At 43.1% G+C, this 24,016-nt stretch overlaps 2 protein-coding genes across 4 annotated transcripts in view; one reads left to right on the top strand and one right to left on the bottom strand.

The window, feature by feature from the left end:
• Window positions 1-2,210: 2,210 nt before the first annotated feature.
• MDH1 (malate dehydrogenase 1) lies at window positions 2,211-14,646 on the bottom strand. Its single transcript, XM_033054357.2, has 9 exons — window positions 14,547-14,646; window positions 9,105-9,203; window positions 8,691-8,787; window positions 7,588-7,763; window positions 5,291-5,413; window positions 4,998-5,174; window positions 3,731-3,844; window positions 3,426-3,515; window positions 2,211-3,065 (listed from the first exon to the last, which is right to left on the bottom strand). Exons 1-9 carry the CDS (start codon window positions 14,547-14,549, stop codon window positions 2,940-2,942), a joined length of 1,005 nt encoding a protein of 334 aa, XP_032910248.1. The 5' UTR covers window positions 14,550-14,646; the 3' UTR covers window positions 2,211-2,939.
• A 355-nt stretch (window positions 14,647-15,001) lies between these two features.
• LOC116993576 (WD repeat containing planar cell polarity effector) overlaps window positions 15,002-24,016 on the top strand; it is a 157,939-nt gene continuing 148,924 nt past the window's right edge. For all 3 annotated transcript variants that reach the window (XM_033054358.1, XM_033054360.1, XM_033054359.2), the window contains exons 1-2: window positions 15,002-15,080; window positions 17,139-17,219. In XM_033054358.1, the coding sequence (XP_032910249.1) occupies window positions 17,167-17,219 (53 nt within the window). In that variant the 5' untranslated portion in view covers window positions 15,002-15,080; window positions 17,139-17,166. The remainder of the gene's footprint in view (window positions 15,081-17,138; window positions 17,220-24,016) is intronic.

The raw sequence follows: 24,016 nt of genomic DNA on the forward strand, positions 1-24,016 counted from the left end.
GGAGCACGAAGGGAAGATTTAAGATATGGGGATTTGGTGCTCCATCACAAGGCATGCCAGCCAGGCTGAACAATTTCCAGCCTTCCCTGGGGGAGTCTTTCTGCTGACACAGACTCAGTCAGGAGTCCGAATGTTCTCAGCTGCTCCATCTAGAAACCCTCCAGAAGTGGATCTGAAAATTCCAGCCTTAATTTCCCCCTAAGATTTGTTTCTCAAAGAATGCTTATATGTACTCACTCAGGAGCTGCTGCTTGAAGTCCGAGCTTTTGTTCTCCTGGAGAAGCAATCAGCAAGTAAAGAATGGATGTGAAATCCTTTCCTGCACAGAAAGTCTTTATGTCCTGGAAATACCTCATCAGTAACTGGAGAGTAACTTCCAATAAAAAGAATATCCACCACGTGGTAGTTTATAAGGAGCAAGATAGAAAAGCGTTTGCATAATGAGCAGGTGAGAGACTTCCTGTTGAACTGATTCATGGAAATGTGGAGAGAACAGAAATAGTGTTTAAAACTCAGCATGAGGAGGTGAATGTCAGTGCAACTGTTAACTTCAGTGTATCAGGAGAGATACTCTATCCAGTACTAAGATGAACTATGCAAGTGTTCTGATACAGTGTCAGAAGCATTGCTTTACAAGAAGTGAGCTGTCTCCGGCAGAAGGCTGCTTTAAATCAGACATCAAAAAACAGACAGATCTTACAGATTTTCACTCTTAAAGCTAATTCCCTATGTGGTGATGCTATAGTAGCTATGGCACAGAGCATACTAACAGCATTTTTCATCCCTTATTTATATTTATCAGGCATAGATATGCAATTTTTCCTTTATTTAGCCTTTTCAGACCAGTAACTACATACACTGGAGGCATCTCCTGTAACATTCACTGCAAAAACACCTTAATTTAAAATAAATTGTAGCATGGTAATTACTGCAATTAATTCCTTCGAGGCCTAAGTTCATCTTAAAATGAGATTTTACTGACTTTGCATGAAACTGCCAGAGGACAGTCAACACATTGGCAGCTTTTTCCCCCTAATTTCTGCAGAGGTGCCCAAACTATCATGGAAAGACAGGTGTATGAAATTTTTTCCTGAAAACTAAACTCTAAGGGGTTCAGAAGAATAATAGTGTGTTGTGGGTTGGAGAGGTTTAGAAATTTTTCCCATTATTATGTTAAGCTAGCCGGGATGGCTCTCCTATTAGCCGTTAAGAGCTGGAGACAAAGGACTAGCTGAAGCAAGCTGATGGCCCCATTAGGGAAAGGTGGAGTCCTGCTTTTGTTTTCGGCAAGTAAGAGGACACTGGGGGTAGGAGAACTCTTACAGCTCGCCGGCCGAACTCGAGGAGAGAGGTTCCTTTTCTCCTGTTGGGATCAGGCTTCTTGGATTTGGACTGCTAAAGCTTCCTGCTTCCTCTGAACAACTGGGAACTGGGACGCCCAGGGTGAACAGAGCTCCTTCCTCACCCTTTTCTTCCACCTGGGGCATGAGGCCACCTGGCCCCCTCCCCTGCCCCTGCAGCAGCCGCGACTAAGAAGCCGCCCGCCCTGGTCCATCGGAGAGCCATCGGTGACTGAAAAAGGGACTGGGACTGAATTCCGTTCTGTTCTGTCACTGTTTTTTTTCTTTTGTATAGCTGATGCTGTTTTTGTTTGTCTTATAAATATATCAGTAAAGAACTGTTATTCCCAACCTATACCTTTTTTGTGCCTGCGAGTTCCTGAATTTCCTTTTCCTGGTAATACTGTCCCTTTAAACCGGGACATAGTGAAAAAAAAAAAAAGGGACAGAAACAGAGATAAATAGTGAAAAACAACACAACTATGTATACTTCCTGTTTATTGCTAGAAATGGATAACTGCTTGCAACAGTTGCTTCATAAGCATTCATGGCATTCACTCCCTGTGCCTTGTGCTGCAGCACATTCCCATTTTTTGAAACGCTTCTCTCCCCTTTCACCTCTATGTATAAGTCCCTGCTGCACCACTGTCACTGTACTTAAAAGGTACAGTAACCTGAGACCACTTATTTTTATGGATAAGCTCACTGATGTTTGCTGATTTATTTTATATTCTGGCTGGTAAACTATCAAAGAAATCATTCAATTTGCTTATAATTCAGTTTAATCTTTCCTTTTCTGGTCAAAGAATTTCTGCTTTTCAAATCCTCATTAAATGAAAACAGAAAAGAAAAATGAGTTGACTCCAGATATGACAGACCAAGATTTACTTTTGTACAAGGCAGAAACTTCTATTAGAACAGGACAGACACCAACTCAGGCAAAGGGAAATGTTACTCATTACGAAAGCGAGTAAAGCTTAAAGTTTAAACTAATTTTCCTCAGTTTCCTAAAATAGGTTTTCAGGGTTTTTTTTATCTTGCACTATCAAACTGCGTTAGTTACATAACTAAAACATGCAAATAAAGTGCAACAGACTACTCTTAGTCAGTACCTGATTGAACAACTTTTAATATTTCTATTGACAAACACTGTAAGCATAACCAGAGTGAACTGTATTTACTTGAAGTCTGGCCAGTGACAGACTTGGGTCACTGAACTACCAGTTCAAGGAGAATTACTGGCATTCATTTTCAGTTGCGACAGAGGAGCTGAAGTGATCATGGACTAGGACATGTTCCAGTAGTGCCAAATTCTAATCAAAACTCAGATTGTGCGTTAGTAATCAAGGCTGAGCCAACAATTATCCTGTACGATACACAGAAAGCAACTAGTATTGAACAGACAAAAAGTTTGGTCAGCAAATTAGTTTTACTTCTTTAATATTTTGCTAATAACTCAAGAGGCACGACAGTACCAGTAAGCATATGAACCTTAAAATGCACATTGGCCACAGACAGTAGTGGTGTTTGGTAGCAGACCTACAGACGGCTTTTCGATTCTTCCACTCTTAAATGATTTTGTATTTCCTCCTGACCTAGTCATGCACTGGAGAGGAATTCCACAGCAGTCTCCTTCTCTTCAGCTAACTCCTTAGCAGTAAGATCCATCTTCTCACGAGAAAAATCATTAATAGGAAGACCCTCAACAAACTTCCAGGTCTTGTCCTGATTGAAAACAAACAAATAAAAAGCCCTCCAGGTAAGAACAGGTTTAATTCAGTCTGCATGAAAGAAACTTTGCAGCGTAAGAACAAAGTTTATGGCCCTAAAAACCGCATCAGGCAGAAGTTAATTTCATTTCAGATAAAGAATGCAACCATCACCAGCTAGTCATGTCAGATTTGTACTTGTCTACCAGCACTTAGCTGACAATCAAGTTAACTTGGTTAGTAAGAGTCCTCTCTGTGAAAGACTGCTAAACCCCCACATCCCAGCAACTGCAGTCCCACACTGCTGTTAACAAGCTCACATGACAGTTTAATAGGTCTTGCAAAAGATGCATGGATTTAAATACAGCCTAGTTACCTTGATCACAACAGGGAATGAATAGAGCAGGTCTTCAGGAACACCATAAGAATTGCCATCAGAAATTACTCCCATCGAAACAAATTCCCCCTGAAACCAGAAAAGTCAGAGATAAATACATTTTCCACTGCTAGAAACAACCAAAATTTTCTTAATTTTTAATATCCTTTATCTCCTATGACACAACTTATTCCAGGAAGGGACAGATTTTTTTCCTCTGAACACACATACACTCTAGGTCAGTGTGGTGGGCATGGAATCAAAGCATTAGGCAAACAAGGACTTACTCAATAGCCATATCTTACCGCTGGAGTGCCAAACCAGATGTCCCTCACATGATCACAGATAGCTTTGGCAGCTGACATAGCACTGGACAGCTTCCTGGCCTTAATAACAGCTGCTCCACGTTGCTGAACAGTCTGCAATTAGGGAAAAAAACCCAACCATAACTAAATCATAAAGCAGCAAAATCATGGCTTGGTCTACATGCTGTTGGTCAATGCCAACATCAAGAAAGACCGTTGTATGTAATTATTTAATTTTATCAGTGAAGATGCAGTTCTTTCACTAAACAAACACAGCATTACAATCCAGAAATACAATCTAGAAGAGTTTTGCCATCACAAATGTAACATAATGTTTCAGAGGCTCATTCCTTAGCTTTACAGCTAGCTGACTTCTCTCATACCAACCAGATGTCTCAAGCTTTTCCCACCAGGAGACTGTGAGCATGTCAACAGTAACAGATGTCTCAAGCAATTGTCAATTAATGTCTTCTGCTGAACACCAGTGTGAAACACTTGCTGGTCTCAATCCTACAATACTTAATGAGTACAATTAATTTGAATTTCTGAAGATAGTTGACTCTACATCACCACACTCAAGTTAATAGTTTTTCAATTTAATAATTTTGGTAAAGCTTTATTCATCTAGGGCTTTAACAACCCAATTCCCCTCATATTCTACTTAAGTAGCCTGTGCTCTTGATCAATTAATACCATTATTTTGTTTTACCTACATTATTGTTTATTACTGCCCTATATTACGACATTTGCAGGCATTTTCCAGATATTTCAGATTCCTTTTCAGAAATGGTGCTGATGATGCCACATATTTAGAATTGGAAAGTGTGTATATGTATGTGTGTGTGCGCGTGTATGTCTGTGCACATGCATGAGCAAGGAGAGAGCTGCAAGCCTTTTCTGGGATCAGCAAATGGATCATCCCACTTCATCTACAAAACTGCCCCAAAAAGTCACCGTAGTGAAACAGCAGTAGTGCTTCTGTGTCACACAAGTTTCACCTGAGCTGCAATAAAAACTCTTTGCTGAATCATTTTAGCATTCCGGTTGGATTTTTCTAGCAGAAGACACATAGACTTTCCTGCCTTGAATTTTCCAGGGCAAATAACTGATAGCAACATGATACCTGAAGATGGCATATTCCAGTGAGAGAAAAGAGCTGCTTCAGTACATTAGTTACATTGTTTACAATTTCAGATGAGTTTAGGAGAAAGCACAAGCACAGAATGACCATTTAAAAAAAAAACAAAGAAAAGAAGAGGTATCTTACCAGGATAAAGTCTCCCTTCAGCCAGCTGTCATCTTTTATAGCTTCATAGACTCCAACTTCCTTTCCTTTCACATTTACCTTCGCATGGTTAACATCAGGATATTGAGTGGAAGAGTGGTTGCCCCAGATGATGACATTCTTCACATCATTAGCAGTCACACCAAGTTTCAGAGCAATCTAATTGGAAATTAAAGATGTCCATTGCATTGACTTCAGTTTCTCATTTCACAAGTTTCTTTGAAAGCATTGCTCTGTTTGTATTTAGCAAAGCTAACAGAATAGGCCCTTTTTACCTGAGATTTGGCTCTGTTGTGATCCAAACGAGTTAAGCAGCTGAAGTTTTCCTTTGGTATGGATGGGGCTGACTTTGACGCAATCAGGCAGTTAGTATTTGCTGGATTCCCAACAACCACAACCTAAAAATGAACAAAGGAAAGACGAAGTAGGTATTTCTGCAGAACATCTCCCTCCAGTGAAATACATTGCTTGGCCTTCAAAGAAGCTATCTAAAAGTTAAGTTTTCTAATCTCTTGGCTGTCTTCAATAAGATTGTTTTTTAAGCATGTCATTCATAGTCACCCAATCTTCTATAAATGCACATAAAAAATATTTTCCAGGTAGGTATTTTCTTTAAATTGACATCCAAATGTGAAAGGGAACAAGACTTACAGGGAGATCTGTACACCGACTACAGCCTGGCTTCAAACCTCATGCTATTAGATACAGGGAAAGACAGACATGTGCACACTTTTAACCAACTACTTTTAAATGTTTTCTGGACTGGCTGCCACTGCTTTATACAATTGCTTTATAATTAAGAAAGCCAGAACAGTTACTTATCTCGATGTTCACAGGCAGTTAGAAGTAAAATACTGCCTCAACTTAGATCAATTTATTGCTATGCAAAACTGATTTTTATTCATTCTTCATTTGTGCCTCAAATGACTTATGTCAAACTCCATATACTCTAAATCACACAAGCTGATCTGCAAACCTCCCTTTGTATTTCCCCTTTTGAAAGTGAGTTCAGTAAATGTGCCACTACTCCGCAATAGTTATATCGATAGTTTTTATTCCAACTGGATAAAGAAGTAAACACATCTTTAGAAGCCGTAGGAAGTTCATCAGCAATTAGAAGTCAGTTACAAAGCACAGTCAGAGTCTGGGTCTGAGATTAAGAGCAGTGGGAGAGCAGTCACATGATCCCATTAACTGTGCTGAAGGAATCTGAGAGAGAACAATTAAAATCTTCTACTCCAAAGAGTAAGATGCAAACAACCTAAATAAAGTCGTTTTTTGTGCAACTGTAATTCCATATTGCTACTGAAGCTAAGGGTCATTATGTTAAAGGACACAGATGGATATGAAGTAGGCAGCTGCATGCAGTTAATTCTCTTCTCCCAGAGAAGACTGATAATGAGCAAGACTACAGTAATTTCACGAATACAAGCCGCACCAATTTGACTAAGATTTTGCTCCTAAACCGGAAATGCGGCCAATATTCAGGAGCGGCTAATATGTGAATAATTTTCTGACATTTACAACCTCAGAAGAGCCAGCCAGAGTGCAGAGCCGAGCTGCTGCAAAGTCGGCATTTTGCGATTGTTACAAATTGCTACTTTGTTGCACCGCAGGTGGAGCCTGGCTGCCGGCAGGCAGCACGGGGGGCGGGGAGAGCGGCAGGAGAGCTCCCTCCTTCTCTCCTCTACCACAGCCCGGGGGAGAGACGGGGGGCCCCGCGCCGCCATTGCCGCGGCCTGGGGAGGAGAGGGGGGACCCGGGCCGCCCCTGCCGGGGCTCTGGGAGGAGAGGTGGGACCTGGGCTGCCCCTGCCGTGGCTCTGGGAGGAGAGGGGGGACCTGGGCCGCCACTGCCGCGGCTCTGGGAGACGGCGGGGGAGCCAGGCTGCCACTGCCGCGGCTCTGGGAGGCGGCGGGGGGCTCCGTCCCTGCCTGCCACCACAGGGCAGCGCCGGGCCATGGTGACCGAGCCCAGTGGCAGCGGTGGCTGGCCCCCAGTGGCCCCGCCGAGCGGCAGCGCCGGGCTGGGCTACCTGGCCCCGTCAGCAGCCCCTAGCGGGCCGAGCCTGCACAGCCTTAGCTGAGCCAGTAAACCCCGCCCTGCCACCGTTCTGTTACTATTTGGCAACTTTGTTGCATGCGGGTCCTCGCTGCGAACGACAGAGCAGCTTACATTCAGGTGTGGCTTATTTATGGACAAAAAACGAAATATTTGCCAACACCCAGAGATGCGGCTTATACTCAGTGCGGCTTGTATTCGTGAATTTACTGTACTTATTTTCTTTAAATACAGTTTGATGGGGTTGCTTTTCAAATTGGTGGTAACCAGTTTAGAGTATGTGTGGAATACAGCAACACAATTTAAGACTTACCTTTTCCACCAAACAAATTAATGACTAAATCATCCACCTATTTAAGACTCTGTTTCGTATCTGTGATCTAATTTCCAGGGCATAAGGAAAGGAATACCCACACTGAAAAGGCTCCTACTTGTGCAATATTCTACTACAATGTATCCAGATCTCTACATAACAGAGAATTAATATTTTAAATTCAGTGCCTATATTTACCTTGACAGTCTTTTTGGCATACTTGTCCAAGGCTGCACCCTGAGACTTGAAAATTTTCACATTTGCTTTGAGTAAATCCTTCCTCTCCATGCCCTCTCTCCTTGGCATGGAGCCAACCAGAATTGCTATGTCAAGGTCTTTGAATGCAACTTCCTCCTTGTCTGTTGGAATGACCTCTAAAAAACAAGGAAAGGGGGAAAAGGATTCAGCAAGACAAATACTCATGGCATAGTGCTAAGGGGAATATTCGTTTGTGCATAAATAGTATATAATCAAATCTTACAAAACCACCACCTTCCCCTTCCAAAAATACAAGTACAGTCATTTGGACCTACCTCCACAGATTAAATACTTGCCAGTAAATGGGTTTTATATACAAATATTTATCTAAATTGGAAAGGAGAAATCTATTTTAAAAGATACATTTAATTTGCCTCTAAAATGTGTACATAAGTACAGATGCTTTTATTCACTTTTATACTAAAATTTCAGTGGCAAGTACCAACATAAGTGGAGTTTTGCTGCCCCTTTAACAATTCAAAACAGAGAACATTTGATTTGTACAACAGCTGATACCTAAATGCTTTTTTTGTCATGTTTTATAGTAATTACACTAACACCTACTTGCTCCCTTTCTTCTGCTTGTTTAAACTATCAGAGCTCAGCTTGTTTACATGGCTTGAGGAGTGATTTTTTATTTTGTGTCTTCATAGAGAAGACATTTTTAAGACTAAATTAATTATTTTAAATTTAACAATAAATATTATACACATAATATAGTAATGTTATATATATTTCATGGTTGGGCCAGAATATGATGCACATATGCACAAATATCTGACAATTTCTTGTCCAGGCTGAAAACCCAGGATTAGATGATATAAACCCAGGTATCTGCATTGCCAGTTCTGTTCACAACACCTATTTGATGTCATTTTTTCTAGCTTACAGGCTAAGCTGAATTGATTATATTCCACAAAATACAAAAGGAAGGATCATCTAAGATTTTCATCTGCCTAACCTCCTGCCAGCTACAGGGACTCATAAATGCAAGAAGTGTACTGCAGCATCTTGTAGGTATAAGAAAAAATTGTTTTGGCCACCTCTGAGCAGTGGCAGAGCACAGTCCTGCAGCTCCATCACCACACCTTCCAGTACCGTCATCATAGGAGTGATGTCCAGCAGCACAAGTATAAGAGGCTGGAAAGAAAGAAAAAGTTTAGTGCAAGCTGGGCACAATCTGTTTTAAAAAAGAATTTGCCTTGTACTCTTTGTATGCTGTTACCTCATGCAAGATTTAAAACCCATTTGCAGAAAACAACTTCAGCACAACCAACAACAGACAACTTGCATAACAGAGCAGAACTTCCATTTGCCCCACTTCAAGAAGAAATTACTTGCTTATTGGTAAACCATTCTGAGTGTCTATGAGGAAACCAGTCTCAGGCACTGCAGTTCTGACATTCATTCATCCCTGCGCAATTCAGTGGTACCTGGTCAATTCAATTCAGAGTTACCTGGTCTTTGCCGAAGACATCGCCCTTGGCAATGCTGTAGAGGAGGGAGTAAGCAATCTGCCCAGCTGCTCCAGTCACCAGCACTCTGACAGGTTCACCCTGCAAGGAAATGACACAGCCTTACCCACAGCTCCACACCTCAGCCTCACACCAGCTAAAAATTAAGTTATTGCACCAATAACTTTATGATTATTTACCCTGGATGCGTGCCTAAAAGCGGATCAGCCCCAGCTCCTGGGATCACTCTCCTGGTTCTGCTAGAACCACCAGCAGTTTCTCTGCTTGCTTTTACAGAAACAGACCACAATTGCAAAAAGATTCCTAAGAATTGCTCCTGGAAAACTTACAAAATATCAGGAATGATTATGTATTTGAAAAATTTTGCATTCCCTTTAACAGCACTGCCTTGTTAACATAAGACAATACAACATACACCCCTACCCATTCATACTTGAAATTTACTACAGAACTTTCATGAGCTGTGACACCTGACTGGTTTTCAGATTCTTTCAATTTTGAGGGCTGTTTCCATTAAGCATTTTGAATGCTTATTTGCAAGCAAAGACTTATTGAATGCCAGAAACCAAAGAATCTAGTGGACTTAAAACTACTGCCTCACTGAACTGTTAGGCAGCAAATTTAACTAATCCACAGACAAAAGCTACATTATGAACAAATACAGACACTACTATCCATAATACAACTGTCTATTGTCAAACTGACCCCAAACTCCAAAAGACTGGGAGAAGACTGCCAAAACGTTACTATATTGCAAATAAGAGGAGGAAAAGGGCTTGCCCCGTAGGAAAACACCACTTTGTTAAGCAGAACCAGGACTGGGAGAAATCCAGAGGTTATTCAATACTGAAAATTAAAGGCTGCAAGAGTTTGGGTTGCTCAGCCTGTAGAAGAGAAGGTACCAGGGTGTCTTTTCACTACTCAAAGGGGACTTACAAAAAAGATTAGGACAAACTTTTTAGTAGGGCCTGTTATGACATGACATAGTTTTAAACTAAAAATAGGACTACAGACTTAGATAAGAAGTAAATACTTTACAATTAGGATGGTGAAACACTGGCACAGATTGTCCAGATAAATGGTGGTTGCCCCACCCCTGGAAACATTCAAGGTCTCTGGACAGGTCTCCGAAAAACCTGGTTTAGTCGAAGATGTCCCTACCAAATGCAGGGGGGTGGAACAAGGGTCTTTAAAAGTTTGTTCAAACCCAAAGCATTCTATGATTCTATCATAGAATCACAGGCCATGTGGTAAAGGACATTCGTAACCCAGTATTTTGTAAAACTGTTATTTGTATTTATCTTTAGAGGCAATAGGGCTGGGCAGGTTGTGCTAGGACAGGAACAAGCAGTCTGAGCAGCCTGCTGGAATGCCAAGCCCATTTCTTCAGAAAATTAAAAGATGATCATTTGAGATACAGACCAGGCATAACTGAACGGGAAAGAAGTGATTTAATTGCAATGTGGACTACATTACAAAAAGTGTAAACTGCAGAGCAAAGACAGGCCTTGCACTCAGTGCTGGTGATATTGCAGATACAATACTGAGTCCAGCTCTGGAAACCTGAGTTCATGGTCTGTAAGAGGAGGCTGAGGGTGCTGGACATGGTCTGGAAAGGTAGAGGATAAGGGAGATCTAACAGCAGACCACCACACCTTCACGGAGCGTTAGAAAAATAACACTGCCCCCAACCCCTCTCAGCAGAGGCAGAACAGGGTGCAACAGCTACAAATTAAGAGAAAAACTCTTGATTACGTGGTACTGCTGCAGCAGAACAGAGGGTTTGTATCACCTTCATCCCTGGTAGTTGTCAAGCCCAAACCAAAACACCTACGACATAATCTATCAGTGCCAAAATCAGGCTGGACAGGACAACTTCCAGACATGGAGCAAGAAAGAGGGCAGACTCCATGACCTCTACAGATCCTTTCCACCCAGCATTCCAGCCACTGATATTTATAGGAAAACCATGTAGGGCTTCAAGTGTGAGCGCTCTGCAGAAGTGACCAGCCAAGCACAGCTGCACCACACTAGAGTAAGATAATTTAAAAAATTAGGCCAGCTACCCCATTTTATCACATACTAGATAAAATCAGAGCATAAATTATGAAGTTAAACTACTGAACTTGCATATTTAGACCTGGCCTTCATTATGGGAATCATTCTTTAAATATCTCATTACCCAGATACCCATTACACTGTGTTGAAGTGCTTTATTCTCTTTTGAACTTGTCCTACTATGAGTTACTTCATCAAAACTCCACTATGAGGAGAAGGAGAGTAGACAAGCCCTGCTGGTTTAAATCTCACAACTAGTTCTGGTACTCCATTCTTAAGCAGGGAAATGTACCATAACATCTGAATAATGATGGGCAGCACAGATTAAGACGAGTATCAAATTTTAAAGCCAACTTTTCAGCATGTTTCTAAGAAGAATCTATGGTTTTGTATATAAATGGAACAATGAACACTATTTTAATGCAGCTAACCACACTAGTTAGTAAAATAAGTACTGGAAAGTTACAGTGCTGCAAAACCTTGGCCTGGCAAAATCGCCATCCTATAAAAAGTGATCCTGTACTAAGCTATTCCAGAACTCACACAGGTAATAGCAAAACATGTTTTCTTTATAATATAGGGTATCTGAAATCAACTGTGAATTGATTTCTGAATTTCCAGGGAACAGAAGAAAGATTTTAAGGCTCTTTCTTCTAAAGTAGTGTTACAAAAGAGGGAAAGGAAAATAGATATATTTTTTCCATTCTATGAACTTTATAAGCCAGTCTGATTGAAACAAAAAATGCCAAGCTATCCACTTGCATTGAGTATTCAGCATAACAAAGGAGAAGGAAGGAGTAGAAGATAAAAAAGTAAGAACCAGAACTACTTATTTTTTTACTGAGACAAACTTAGCATTTAGCCTCTAAATAAAACCCCAAACTTTCAGTCATGACTCAGCTTCACCTTCTCAACATAATTATGTTTGCTAACTACCACCCTTCCTGTTGTCCCCCATTTGGGGCTGAAGGAGGAAAACATAAGCTAAAATAAGGTGAGGAATACTGCCTACTTGTTTTTCCTTTCCAAACCTTCACTACATTGGATTCAGGGCATTCCCCAGACCCTTTTACCCCTGCACCAATTGTGAGCATTCAGCTGGATTAACAAACCAAAACCGTTGTGCTTTTTACTAAACATAGATAACTCTCACCAAAAAAAACCCCTTACATTTCATAATAAAATTGGTCTCACTGAGGGTCTAAGGTTACTTTTAGAGAAAGGAGAGGCTCCTCAAGAGAAGTTGTAGGTTCCAGACATTCATGTCCAGGCACTTTAACCCGTGACTTGGCTCTTGCAGGACTTTCATGCTGTGGTAACTGCAGGGGTGACCTTTACTCACCCTCAGGTATACAGGAATTAGAGGACAAATTCAGCAACAACTAGCTGAACTATTTTGTTCCAAAGCCTTCTCTACTCCACATTCAACTGATGTATAGTTAAAAAGCTTCAGGAAAATAAAAGAGTAGCAAAAGCTATGATAAAAAGGATGAGAAAAAAACCCCAGCAACTGAACATTGCATCCCCAGGTACCCTTCTTCATCTAATCCAGCAAATGTAGGACCTCTCCCCCTCCTAAACTATCACAGATAAAAGCAAAGCTTCCAATATCAAGTAAAGAAGTTGAAGTCTTAATGCTCTCCCCACACACTTTGGTTTAAGAACTCAGTGCCTCAGCTATGTCTGTGATTACAACTGATATCAGCAGAACTAAAACATTAGTGCCATACCTGCAAACAGCACTGCACTGCAAAACTGATTCAGGAGGTTGCAAAGGTAAGTAAAAGATAACTCACAACATATCAAATGCTGAATACGCAAGTGACAGACTTTGCATTGCTAATTGCAGTTATGAGAGATCTCTAAAGGATTATTGCTGATAAACTCATCTATAAAATACCATCAGCTTAACATTATCCTTGACTATTACAGCCAACCAAGCTAGTCCACCTTACTTTACAATAATTATTTAATCATTAAAATACATTTTTATCTCTTCCAAAGTCTAGAGTCTGCCTAAGGAACATTCCCTTTGCTCTCCCTTCTTTAAAGCAGAGCTGTGGAGACAATAAACATGTTTGGAAATGTAGTAGAAAGTCTCAGCAAGGCAGCTGTCCACTTGAAGAACACCACCAGCACTGTAGTTCAGAGACCACAGCAATTCCAAAGTCATTCCTTCATTAAGGAATGACCTTGACACAGGGGCCCTGTGAAACCTTCCATTTCATTGAGCTGATGGTGGTTGCACTGATATATGATTTCATTTCAGAAATTTTAAGCTTCTGCCCAACACCACATGCAAATCTGAACAGCAAAGGCAAGATAAAAACAGTGACGTTCTGAATAGTCTGGACATCAAAGTTAAAACAAGCAGTTCACTGTGAAACCAGCCCTTCCATATCAGCCAATGCTTTGAGAGTTCAAATACAGACTAGAACTTGCTGTTGTGTTGTCTCTCCTGGAAATCCATATTTTAAATAGAAAGAATAGGAAAGTAGGATAAAGTTTACAGATTTTGGTATTTTTTTAGGGTACAGCTGAAATAAGTCACATTTCAGAGCATGTAAGCATCCTTTCTATAGCAAAATACTGAAAATGAAGGATTGAATAACAGGGTATTGAGTCTGGAAAAACAAAGGGATGTTTTCATGCCGAGAAAGGAAAGCAAGGTCCCTGTGCAGGTTTGTGCATCTATGTACACATGCTGCAGAAAAGCAAAGCACTGCAGCTCACCTCTGCAACCTCAGGGCAGAACTAGAAGGACTCCTTGACAATCTAGAGAGTCTGAACAAACAGCTGGATTTCCGATAGCAGCAGGGATGAACCAATAAAGACATTTCACAAGCACTTTCCCTTGAGCTAACACAGATTCGCAACAAAACCTTTCACGCCTCACGAACGAAGGCGCTGACAGCCCCATCTCCCGAAGGCAATGCCGGCAGCCGCGGCGCCGGGAAAAGGCGCGATTTCCCCTCCGGAGCGCCAGGCCCAGAGCGGGGAGGTTCGCTGCATTCCGAGGGGCACATCCCGCCCTCCCCGCACGTTCCTGGAGAGAGGGGGAGGCAGAGCCGCCGCCAGGCCGGCACAGACCCCACGTCCCGCCCGGAAGGTCACCCTGGCAGGGCTCCGCGGGGGCTAAGTCGAGCAACGGGGGCTAAGGAGAGCCCCGGGGGCAGGCTCAGCTCCTCGGGGCGCCACGACCACCTCCAGGTCACCCCTGCCCCTCACTCCTAGGGCCCTCCCGAGAGCAGCGCGGTCAGGCTGGGAGGGCGACGCCATTTCGCGGTCACCTCCACCCGCCGGAGCTCCCTGCCCCGAGTCGAGGGAACCCGAGGGGCGCGGTACCGCCGCGGGCCCGGTACCGACCATGTCTGCAGGAGCGGCGGGTCCAGCGGCTGCTCGGGGTCACCTCTGCGGCGCGACTGCGGCCGTGGCAGCGCTGCGCCGAGCTGCCGCTGGGGGGCGGGGAGCGCGGCCGCGCGGGGCCGCCTGGGAGCTGTAGTCGTGGTCACCGGCGGCCCGCGCCGCTCGACTGCCCACGAGAACTGCAACTCCCAGAGTGTCTCGGGGCCGGCGCGCCGCGCCCCCGCACGCCATTGGCGGTTGCAGCTCCCCCTCGCCCCATTCATTGAAGACCCGCACGGCGTCGGAGGGGTTAGGCCGAAAGGGGGCGACACGCGCTCTCTTAGCTGCGCATGCGCACGATTGGAAGCGGTGGGGGCTGCGGCAAGCACCGGCTTCTCTGACCGCGCATGCGCGCTCCGCGGGGAGGATGGGAGGGGTGGCTGCGGCGGCGCATGCGCGAGGGGCGGTGCGCGCGGTTGCTGCGGTGACGCGCGGGAGAGGCCCCGGTGCCGGCGGTACCGCTGCCGCACCCGCCCCGCGAACTCGGAGCGCTCGGTGGGTGCGAGTGCGCGGCCGGACCCTGCCCTGCCCTGCCCTGCCCTGCCCTGCCCGGTGGGGCAGCCCCCGGGACATCCCGGAGCCGCGAGCCCAGGGCGGGCAGAGCGTTCCCCTCGCGTTTCCCGCGCGTTTCCCTCCTGCCCGACCTCCTGTGGGGAGCTGCTCGCGCTCTCTGGCGCTCCAGCGCGTTGCTCTGGGATGTTCTGAAATCCTGGAGTCCTGTTACTTGAGCCTTTCCATTTTATTTTCAGGGAAAGCTGAGAGCTTACCCGTGCTCTTTCGCTGGTAGAACTGCGTGGCTAAACTAGCGATCACTTGTACAAAAATAAAGCTGCTCATTTACTTTATATTTCGAATTGTTGAATGAAGTAAATTGCTTTGGCTGTGAGGGAGGCTGCTGCTGGCATAAATACATCAGCAGAATAGAGCTTCATAAATTCTGGTGTTAAGGTGTAAGAGAAGGTCTTGGATAGCACAGTTGATTTTTCTTTTCACTCAGGTCTTGATTCCCTGTTAGTTAAGTGTTTAGTGAAGGTCTCACTTGTCCCGGTATTTTTTTCCCGGATTAGTTTTAAATCTTACTCTAGCCCTTATAGTAGGTAGTATTGTCTTTAAAAGCAATTTGAGGAGCATCTATACTGAGGCAATTCTGCGACAGAGAAGGGAAGTTACTCCTTTGGGGCGGGGAGTGTAAAATGTGAACATTGGTGCTTGTGTAAAGTGCGAACATTGATGCGAAGTGTTCTGGTTTTAGCGAGTCCTGCTGCAGCCGCAGCCCCGAACGTCCCGCGCCTCGGAGGAGTCTCTGAGCACTTGGCAGCTTCTGCAGGGTCAGAGTGCGGGAGGCGGTGCAGTCATGCTTTGTTTCAATTGTCGAGCTATACCGATTTATATTGGTTAATAGTCGGAATTTGTAATACGAATGAAGACTGTAGCCAAGGCCCCTTCTGTGTTTGAAAGGCGAATAGCTGCAAGCAGAGCTGAGGGCTGGCTTGGTGGGAAGTGCAGGGAGGGAGCTTGTTTAACACAGCATTTTCCAGAGTGTCCTAAAATGCTTTACCCTGGTGACTCTTAACCTTTTCTGCACCCAGACGTTGTACAGACTTAATTAACACAATTTAAGATTGTTTAAGATTTAAATATACACAACACCTGATGTGGACCCACATAAGGTAATTTCCACTGACCATAACTGGTTCAGTGTAAATTGATTTCTTATCGACTTTCAGCTACATCAATGTTAGCAGACTTGTATTGATTTACTGGATTTCAGTTCAGAGCTTAACTTGAAACTTTCAAACTTTCTTCTGTAGGTAAGGCTCTTCTTATTCTTGGTCCTTTTCTACCCAAGTTTCTGCTGCTGGAATTATTTGTTGTTGGACATAACAACAAATCTTGTTGCTTTGTGTTGAAAGTAATTTGTTTTTGATGCAAAGCCATGTGTAAATGGTTTTGTTTGTCAGAAGCATTTTTCTCAGTTTATTTTCAATCCCAGTATTATTAGTCTGAGATGGACTCAGTTGATGTCTGTGCTGATTTAACTAAAGATACTGTAAAATGTTGCCTTTTATGAATGTAGTATAATTTTTAAAGTTAGCAAAACTTAACAGTTCTAGTATTTCCTTCTTAAATTTTGCTTCTACTTATTAAGCTTTAATGTTTTCCAAGCAAAATTTAAATGTAATTTTGAAAAATATTCTTTAGTGCTTCCCAGTGTTTCATTAGTATGAGTCTTTTGTGTAGCACTGTAAGCCAAAAATCTGCATAAATGGAAAAATTACATGCAAATGAAGTAATGGAAATTCAGTGTGTATGTGAATTGAGCTCTTTGCTAACTCTCCAAACACACTTTGCAATTTTTGCACTCAAAAGATACTGAATTATGTGGAAATTGGTAATTAAACAGCACACTGAAGTATTACTATGTTTTAATCTCCATTCTCTGGGGATTAAATATTGTTTTTCAAGGCAACTAGTAGTTTTGAAGGGTGGTCTGCCAAAATTATCTCTTAATTTAAAAAAAATATTTAAAAATTAATTATTCTCTGTTAACAGCTGGCTGTGTTCTTTAACTGTATTTTGGATGGGATTTTCTTTTACTTCATTGCCATCTCTAGAAACTGATGAATATTTTAGGTAAGTTTTAACACTTAATTTTCAATAATTTGTGAAGTTTTCTTTTCATCATCTTCTCTATGTCTAATACAGGTTTTTTATCTTATGCATTTACTTACAATTGTTGTTACCAAGTCATGTCTCTTGTAGATAAGTGTGTGTGATATAACTAACATTTAGAATGCACAAGACTGTGTAAGAAAAATTACCTATACAATAGCCAGGGTCAAAACTAGAAATGCTAGAATTGAAATAGTTTTGTAAATCTCTTCTGCATGCCGGTCTGAAGGAATAATACTAAGAGATTTTTCAGAAATAAGGAAAAACATTACAAAAAACCACTGAAATAGAATTAAGAGGATCAAAAGTTATTTTGTAAAGTGTGTGAGAAATCTAGAATAGATTTTTTAACAAGATAAAGCTCCGGATATGAGCAAGAACTATTAAAATTGTAGTTTAGAAAATTAATACAGGGTTGGAGGTTTTTTATTCCCAGTGCTAATGTCCCTGACATAACTTTTCACTGTCCATTTCTAAACTTCAGTCATGTAATACTGCATGGACATTAAATGTCATGAAGAAACTAATCTATAAATTCCACTTATAATCCCAGTTTTCTTTTTGCTGTGCTGAAAACTTTCTATCTAAAGGAGAAATTTTACCTTCTGTGGAAGTGGTTTAATTTTTTATTGCCTATTTTAAATTTCTTAACAGTTTAGTTGTTTTTTTAAATTAAAGTTGGTTAATTAATCATTAATTGATTTCTACAGCCTTCAGCATGTTTTTAATACGTAGCTAGGATGCAATAATACATCCTGTACTCACGTGCTTGCTGCCTATGAAGACACAAATGATCTATAGCTTGCATGTAATATGTGTTAGTAATCCTTATGAGCTATTCATGAGTCAAATACTAATAAAAATTGTGAAGAGAAAGTTAATTTTTATTTGTTTTCCCTAGGTAGGCCAATAGTATGAGCAGGTATTGTAGGTTTGGCAGGGGACACTGAGAGTTCAGCCATCCTTTGGTGTGGCTGCAGGGTCAGATCTGAGGTGGGTGCTCTGGTGCCCAAAGGAGTTCAGGGCTCCATCACTGACCAGAGGGGGTGGTGGCACAGTGGCTTCAGAGTGGTACCCCCAGAGCTGAGGGACCCTGGAAGATCTGTCCTCATCCACCACGTGAGCACCACTTTGGGACGGTTTTCTTCTCACAGTTGTTACAAGGTCCAGGATACAGAGAATTCCTGTTTAAAAACAAAGCCAAACAAAACCAACCCACAGACCAAACAACCACAACAGGCGTGCACACACTGCACAAAGACTTTGGCATATTGGCTGTAAATTCAGCAAAGTTGATCTCTGAATTACTGCAAAGTGTACCAGAAGAGTTGAAGAATTGTGTTCCTGGTGCAGGGAGGAGTAGCATTGCTGGATTCTTCTACCTTAACACAAATCTGTCTTTCTCTTAGTTGAACAGAGACTTTGTGGGTTTTCTACTCACTAATGTCACTGTGTGGAGAAGAGGCAGGTTGGTATTCTAAAGAGATGACCTGTGTAACAATTGAAGTTCTACCAAAGCAAACCTTGTACTCTTGAAGTTAATTCATTGCAACATTAAAAACACCCCAACCTGAAAACACCAGCACCCCTTCTCCCCACTAGATGTAAACATTAAGCTGATGTCCTTGTGAGTTTTTTAAATGACGTAAGCATTTAGTCAAGTGAAACAATTCAGTGAACTGAAACAGCTCCTGCTGAAAATAGATGTTTGCTTTTTCTCTTGTATGACTTTCTTTTGCATTTGTTCATTAACCTGGTGATCAAGTAATACATTTTGAACAAGAAGTTAGCAACCATAATGATAACTTTCTGTTTTCTAGGCTCAGTGCAGATGGATGAATCCATCTGCTTCTTTTATCCATCCTTTCCATGTCAGAATGACTGATAAATGCTCTTCCACGCCAAATCCTTTGCATAATTACAAGAGTTTTCTCATTAGGCTTATTTCTATGAATTATGATCACATAGTTTGCTTAAAATATTTCAGTTTATTTTACAACATCCATGTGAATTTATTTCTGTATTTTTGCAGAACCAAATTCTTAATAACTGCCACTATACAGACTAAATTTTTCTCCTTTTTTCCCCCCTAAGAATTGAATAGTGTTTCAAAGAAAATATCTCTAGAAATACCTGGGGAAGGAGAGTGCTATCTTATGGTGTTGATTTTTTTTAAGTTACGGTAATTTCACGACTATAAGGCGCACTCTTTTGACTAAAATTTTCCCCCGAACCCGGAAGTGCGCCTTATAGTCCGGTGCGCCTTATCTGATATACAAAGTTGTGAAATTTTCCAAACCGGAAGTGTGAGCCACAATGAGGGGGCGGTGCCACGGGAGCGCGGAGTCGCGAGGAGGGGCGGGAGCGGGTGGCCACAGCCAGCAGGAGCCATGCAGAGAGGGAGGGAGGGAGGGAGGGGGCGCCGGCCCTGGCCCGGGCAGAACAAGAAACCGGGCGGCGCCACCCCGGACGCGGGGGGAACGAGAAACCGGGCGGTGCCGGCCCCGGCCCGGGCATGGGGGAAATGAGAAGCCAGGCGGCCCCGGCCCGGTTGCGGGGGGAATGGGAAGTGCGAACCCGCAACAACCCCAAGCTGAGCAGAGCCCGCCCGGCGGCGGCATCGGGGCAGCGACGGCGCAACTTGGGCGGCCAGGGCAGAGTGGCGGTGGTGCGGCCGCTGCAGCCGCGGGAGGAACGAGAAGCTGGGCGGCACCGGGCAGGGGAGGAACGAGAAGCCGGGCGGCGCCGGGTGGGGGAGGAACGAGAAACCGGGCAGCGCCGGGCGCGGGAGGAATGAGAAACTGGGCAGCTCCGGGCGCAGACGGAACGGGAAGCCGGGCAGCGCCAGGCATGGGAGGAACAAGAAACCGGGCAGCGCTGGGTGAGGGCGGAACGAGAAGCTGGGCGGCGCCGGGCATGGGAGGAACGAGAAGCCAGGTGGCACCAGGCGGAATGAGAAGCCGGGCAGAACGAGAAGCTGGGCAGTGCCGGGTGGGGGAGGAACGAGAAGCTGGGCAGCACTGGGCACAGGCGGAACGGGAAGCTGGACGGTGCCGGGCAGAACGAGAAGCCGGGCAGAAAGAGAAGGCGGCTGGTGCCGGGTGGAATGAGAAGCCGGGCGGAACAAGAAGCCGGCCGACGCCAGTCCCGGCCCAGGCGCAGGAGGAAGAAGTCGAGCTGTGCCAGCCAGTGCCTGGGCCCGTGGGCAGCTACAGCCGCTGCGCAGCAGGAACCAGGAGCCACACCAGCTAGAGGCGGGCCAGAGTGCTGGGGCCCGCAGCACTGGGAGGGCACCTGGGGCTGCGTTTGAAGGCTACACCAATCTGTGAAAAATGTTTGCAAACTGACCCCCTACCAGTAATTTGTTACTTTGTTGCATGTGGCGCAGCTCCTTGCTGCAAAAAAAAAGTGCGAGCCGTGAGCCGAGCTGCGAGGTGGGACGGTGCCACGGGAGCGCCAAGCTGCGAGGAGGGCCGGGAGCGGGCAGCCCCCACCCAGCAGTCGCCGTGCGGGCTGGGCGGCACTGCCCAACCCCCGGCCAGCAGCAGCCGCGTAGGGAGAGAGGGAGTGGGCAGTGCCACGCCGCCCCGAGCCACGGACGGTCCCGAGCTGCCCTGAACCACAGCAACCCTGAGATGTGAGCTGTGGCCACCCCAAACCGCGGCAGCCGCGAGCCACTGCCGCCCCAAACCCCCCCTCGCCAGTGGGGGGCAGGCGGGAGTGTTGGGCCCTGCGCACGGGGAGGGCACTTGGGACTGCGTTTAAAGGCTACACCAATCTGTTAAAATGTTTCCAATCTAAGCACATGCCAGTAAACTCCACGCTCACAGGATTCCATTACTAACTCATTACTTTGTTGCGCGCGGCACAGATCTTCGTGGCAAAAAAATGTGCGCCTTATAGTCCGGTCCGCCTTATCTGATCTACAAAGTTGCGAATTTTGCCGATTCCTGGAGGGTGCGCCTTATAGTCCGGTGCGCCTTGTGGTCGTGAAATTACTGTAATTCTTTATGAAAGGAAAGGACTGATAAATTTTTATATTAATGGCATTATTCATATGTGAAATATAACTTTCAAACATTAATTTATCAGTAATATGTTTAAGAGGCAACTAAACACTTTGTTTTCTGTATGGAGGTTTTTCTGCAGTTTAGCAGATTCATTTTGGTATCTGGCCTGCTTTTTGAAACCTTATCCAAACGAATTTTTGGGCAGCAGCAGAGTCTATGGGTAGCTTTATAGCATATATGCTTGTAATACTGACCGTATTCAGTGTCTACTGATACTTGAGTAAAGAAAGAAGAAATTGTCTTTATTGATTCTGCTCACATACCCACACATACTCTGGAGTGACCTCCAGACACAAAGGCTTTTAATGTAACAAAAATAACATAGAAACATAGAAACCACAGGACTTGAAGGCACACATCCAAAGACCCTGAAACCCAGAAAGCACAGAGGTGGATAGATGGGGTGGAGGGCACAGGATCCAGTCAATAACAAGGGGAAGGAACAAAACCATATATGTAGCTGGCAGCCAGCCAACTATATATGGAAACATACAACAACACCTTATTTGTAACAAAGTGGTTAACATATTGGTTTCCATGAGAGAACTCTTCTTTCTATTCTTTTACCACGATGTCAAAGGATGTCCTTTCTCCTAGCTAGGTGTCTCCCAGAGTTTGAAGCTGAAGTTCTCTGCATCTGCATGTGAAGCAAGCTCCCCATCCATCCCAATTTCCACACCAAACTACCTTATCTCTGATATATAAATAAAAGTGTAAGTCCCTGATTCCAGCTGTGTGGACTCTATTGTCTGTACCAACACTACATAACTTGGAGTTTGCTGTTGCTCAAAAATAGTCATGCTTTTTTTTTTTTTTTTTAGTAGGAACCCATGAGAATGATCCTCAGGCTCTTGCTCAAAGATGTTAGAAACTTTTGGGCTTGTCATGAAGTCATTTAGAGTTGTCCTGTCAGACTTGGATGGTGCTGAGGAATTAGTTAATTTGAGCTCAGGGTAGTCCTGTGCCCAGTATGAGTGAGAAGGGAACAATGGCCATATAAAAATATTGGGAAATGGACTGCTTATATCATGATACAAATGATGGAAAGGTACCACATCTTTGGATGAAGGAGGCTTCTACATGAAGTAATCAAGAAACAGGAATTGTGATTACAGTTGGTGTTTTTCTAGTTTCCTTTTAGAAAGATACAATCATGCCTTTTTGCTCTACTTGCCATCTATCCTTACCTGTTAAGAGTAGCCATGGTAAAGCACTAACACAAGTATGGTGAAAAAATTGGACCTTAATTGGATAAAAGCTTTTTGAATGTTTTGAGTCCTATTGGAAAGGTGTTACTCTTGTCTATGCAATAGAATCTGCATTTGTTTCATGGCCTGTAATCCCATTTATTTACAATAATGGGCCAGATACTGTTTTTCAAGTTGCTTACTGTCTCATTTCGGAGTATATAAAGTATTGCTCTGAAATGGCCTTTTACTTTTATAGTTGCCTGACATACAGGCTCTGGCCTCAGTTTGTATTAGGCAAGAGAGCTAGAAATACACCACAGTTAAATTATGGGTTTGTGTCTCCAGGTGGTGCATGAATTTGTGGTTGAAGACTGAAGAAATTAATTTTGCTGAAGCAAGAAACAATAGGACGTTAAGCTACTATGCCAGCTTTAGATCTATGCTTCAAAAATTTTTTGCTGCTCAGCATTATTCAGTAATCTTTAACTCAAATTGCAGGAAATATTTGAAATTCCATTCTAACAATATCCAACAGAGAATATTAAAGAAGCATTAAATTTCAAATGCCTGAGGGAAAATGTTCTCTTGCAACACCGTGGGCATTTGGATCTCACTAGTATATGCTGTATTATAGTCTAGTATTATGCTTTACTTGGTCTAAAATGAAAGCCCAATTTTAATTCTATCTCCAAAAACTTGGCATACTGCAGTGAAAAATAATTTATTTGAATGTTGTTTTCTTAATACACTGCAACCAACTTTAAAGCTTCCTCATATAATACTCCCACTATGCCTTTTTGTAATCTGACCCTTTCATTAAGACTTCAAATATATTCCCAAAGACTTATCTCAGTGCTTTCTTTGCTAATTTGCAAGTTATAAGATTCCGAAGTTACCTAAGAAGTTTTTCTCATTCTATGCAATTTTTCTCTTAATAAGACAAAACTTTTGAGTATCTTTGTAAATAAATAAAACATCAAACAGAGGAACTAATAATATATTCTTAAAAAACAGGTGATGTGCAAACTCAAAATGGGGTTTGATAATATATATGCAAAATTCTGGGCTGGGTAATTTGGCAAACCCATTAGTGAACTTACATTAAAAAATGCTGATTAAACCTTTGATGTTTTATAATCTATTTATGCTGTATTTGATAGGAAAACTATTTTGGAAGTGAATCCCCAGCTTGCAAGATTTGGGGAGAGAATAAAAGTGTATCTAAAAGGTTTATAAAATCACTAGTTTGAACATATTTCTTATCATCTAAGTATTTCAGTGTTGCCAGAGCAAGGGCAAGTGCTGTGTTTCTGTTGGAAAAATAAGATCTGTGATCTTTGGAGAAATAGAACAGGGCTCTTCTCCACCTGCTTCTCACTTTTTTTCTGTTTGCACTTGACTGTCACAGAGTTGTGTCCAGGAGAATGCCAATATTGTGATATTTCATACCTTCATGGAGTTTGACAAGAGGCAGTTTTTTAACAGTAGTGGGTCAGTT

This window comes from Catharus ustulatus, chromosome 3 (assembly GCF_009819885.2).
Source record: "Catharus ustulatus isolate bCatUst1 chromosome 3, bCatUst1.pri.v2, whole genome shotgun sequence".
Taxonomy (NCBI): Eukaryota; Metazoa; Chordata; class Aves; order Passeriformes; family Turdidae; genus Catharus; species Catharus ustulatus.

Excerpts from the sequence above, each read along its gene's own strand:
- MDH1 (XM_033054357.2), bottom strand. Across the intron at positions 5,414-7,587 it reads ATGCCAAAAAGACTGTCAAG|GTTGTGGTTGTTGGGAATCC; the intron begins GTAAATATAGGC and ends GTTCATTTTTAG. Across the intron at positions 5,175-5,290 it reads ACAACAGAGCCAAATCTCAG|ATTGCTCTGAAACTTGGTGT; the intron begins GTAAAAAGGGCC and ends ATTTCCAATTAG.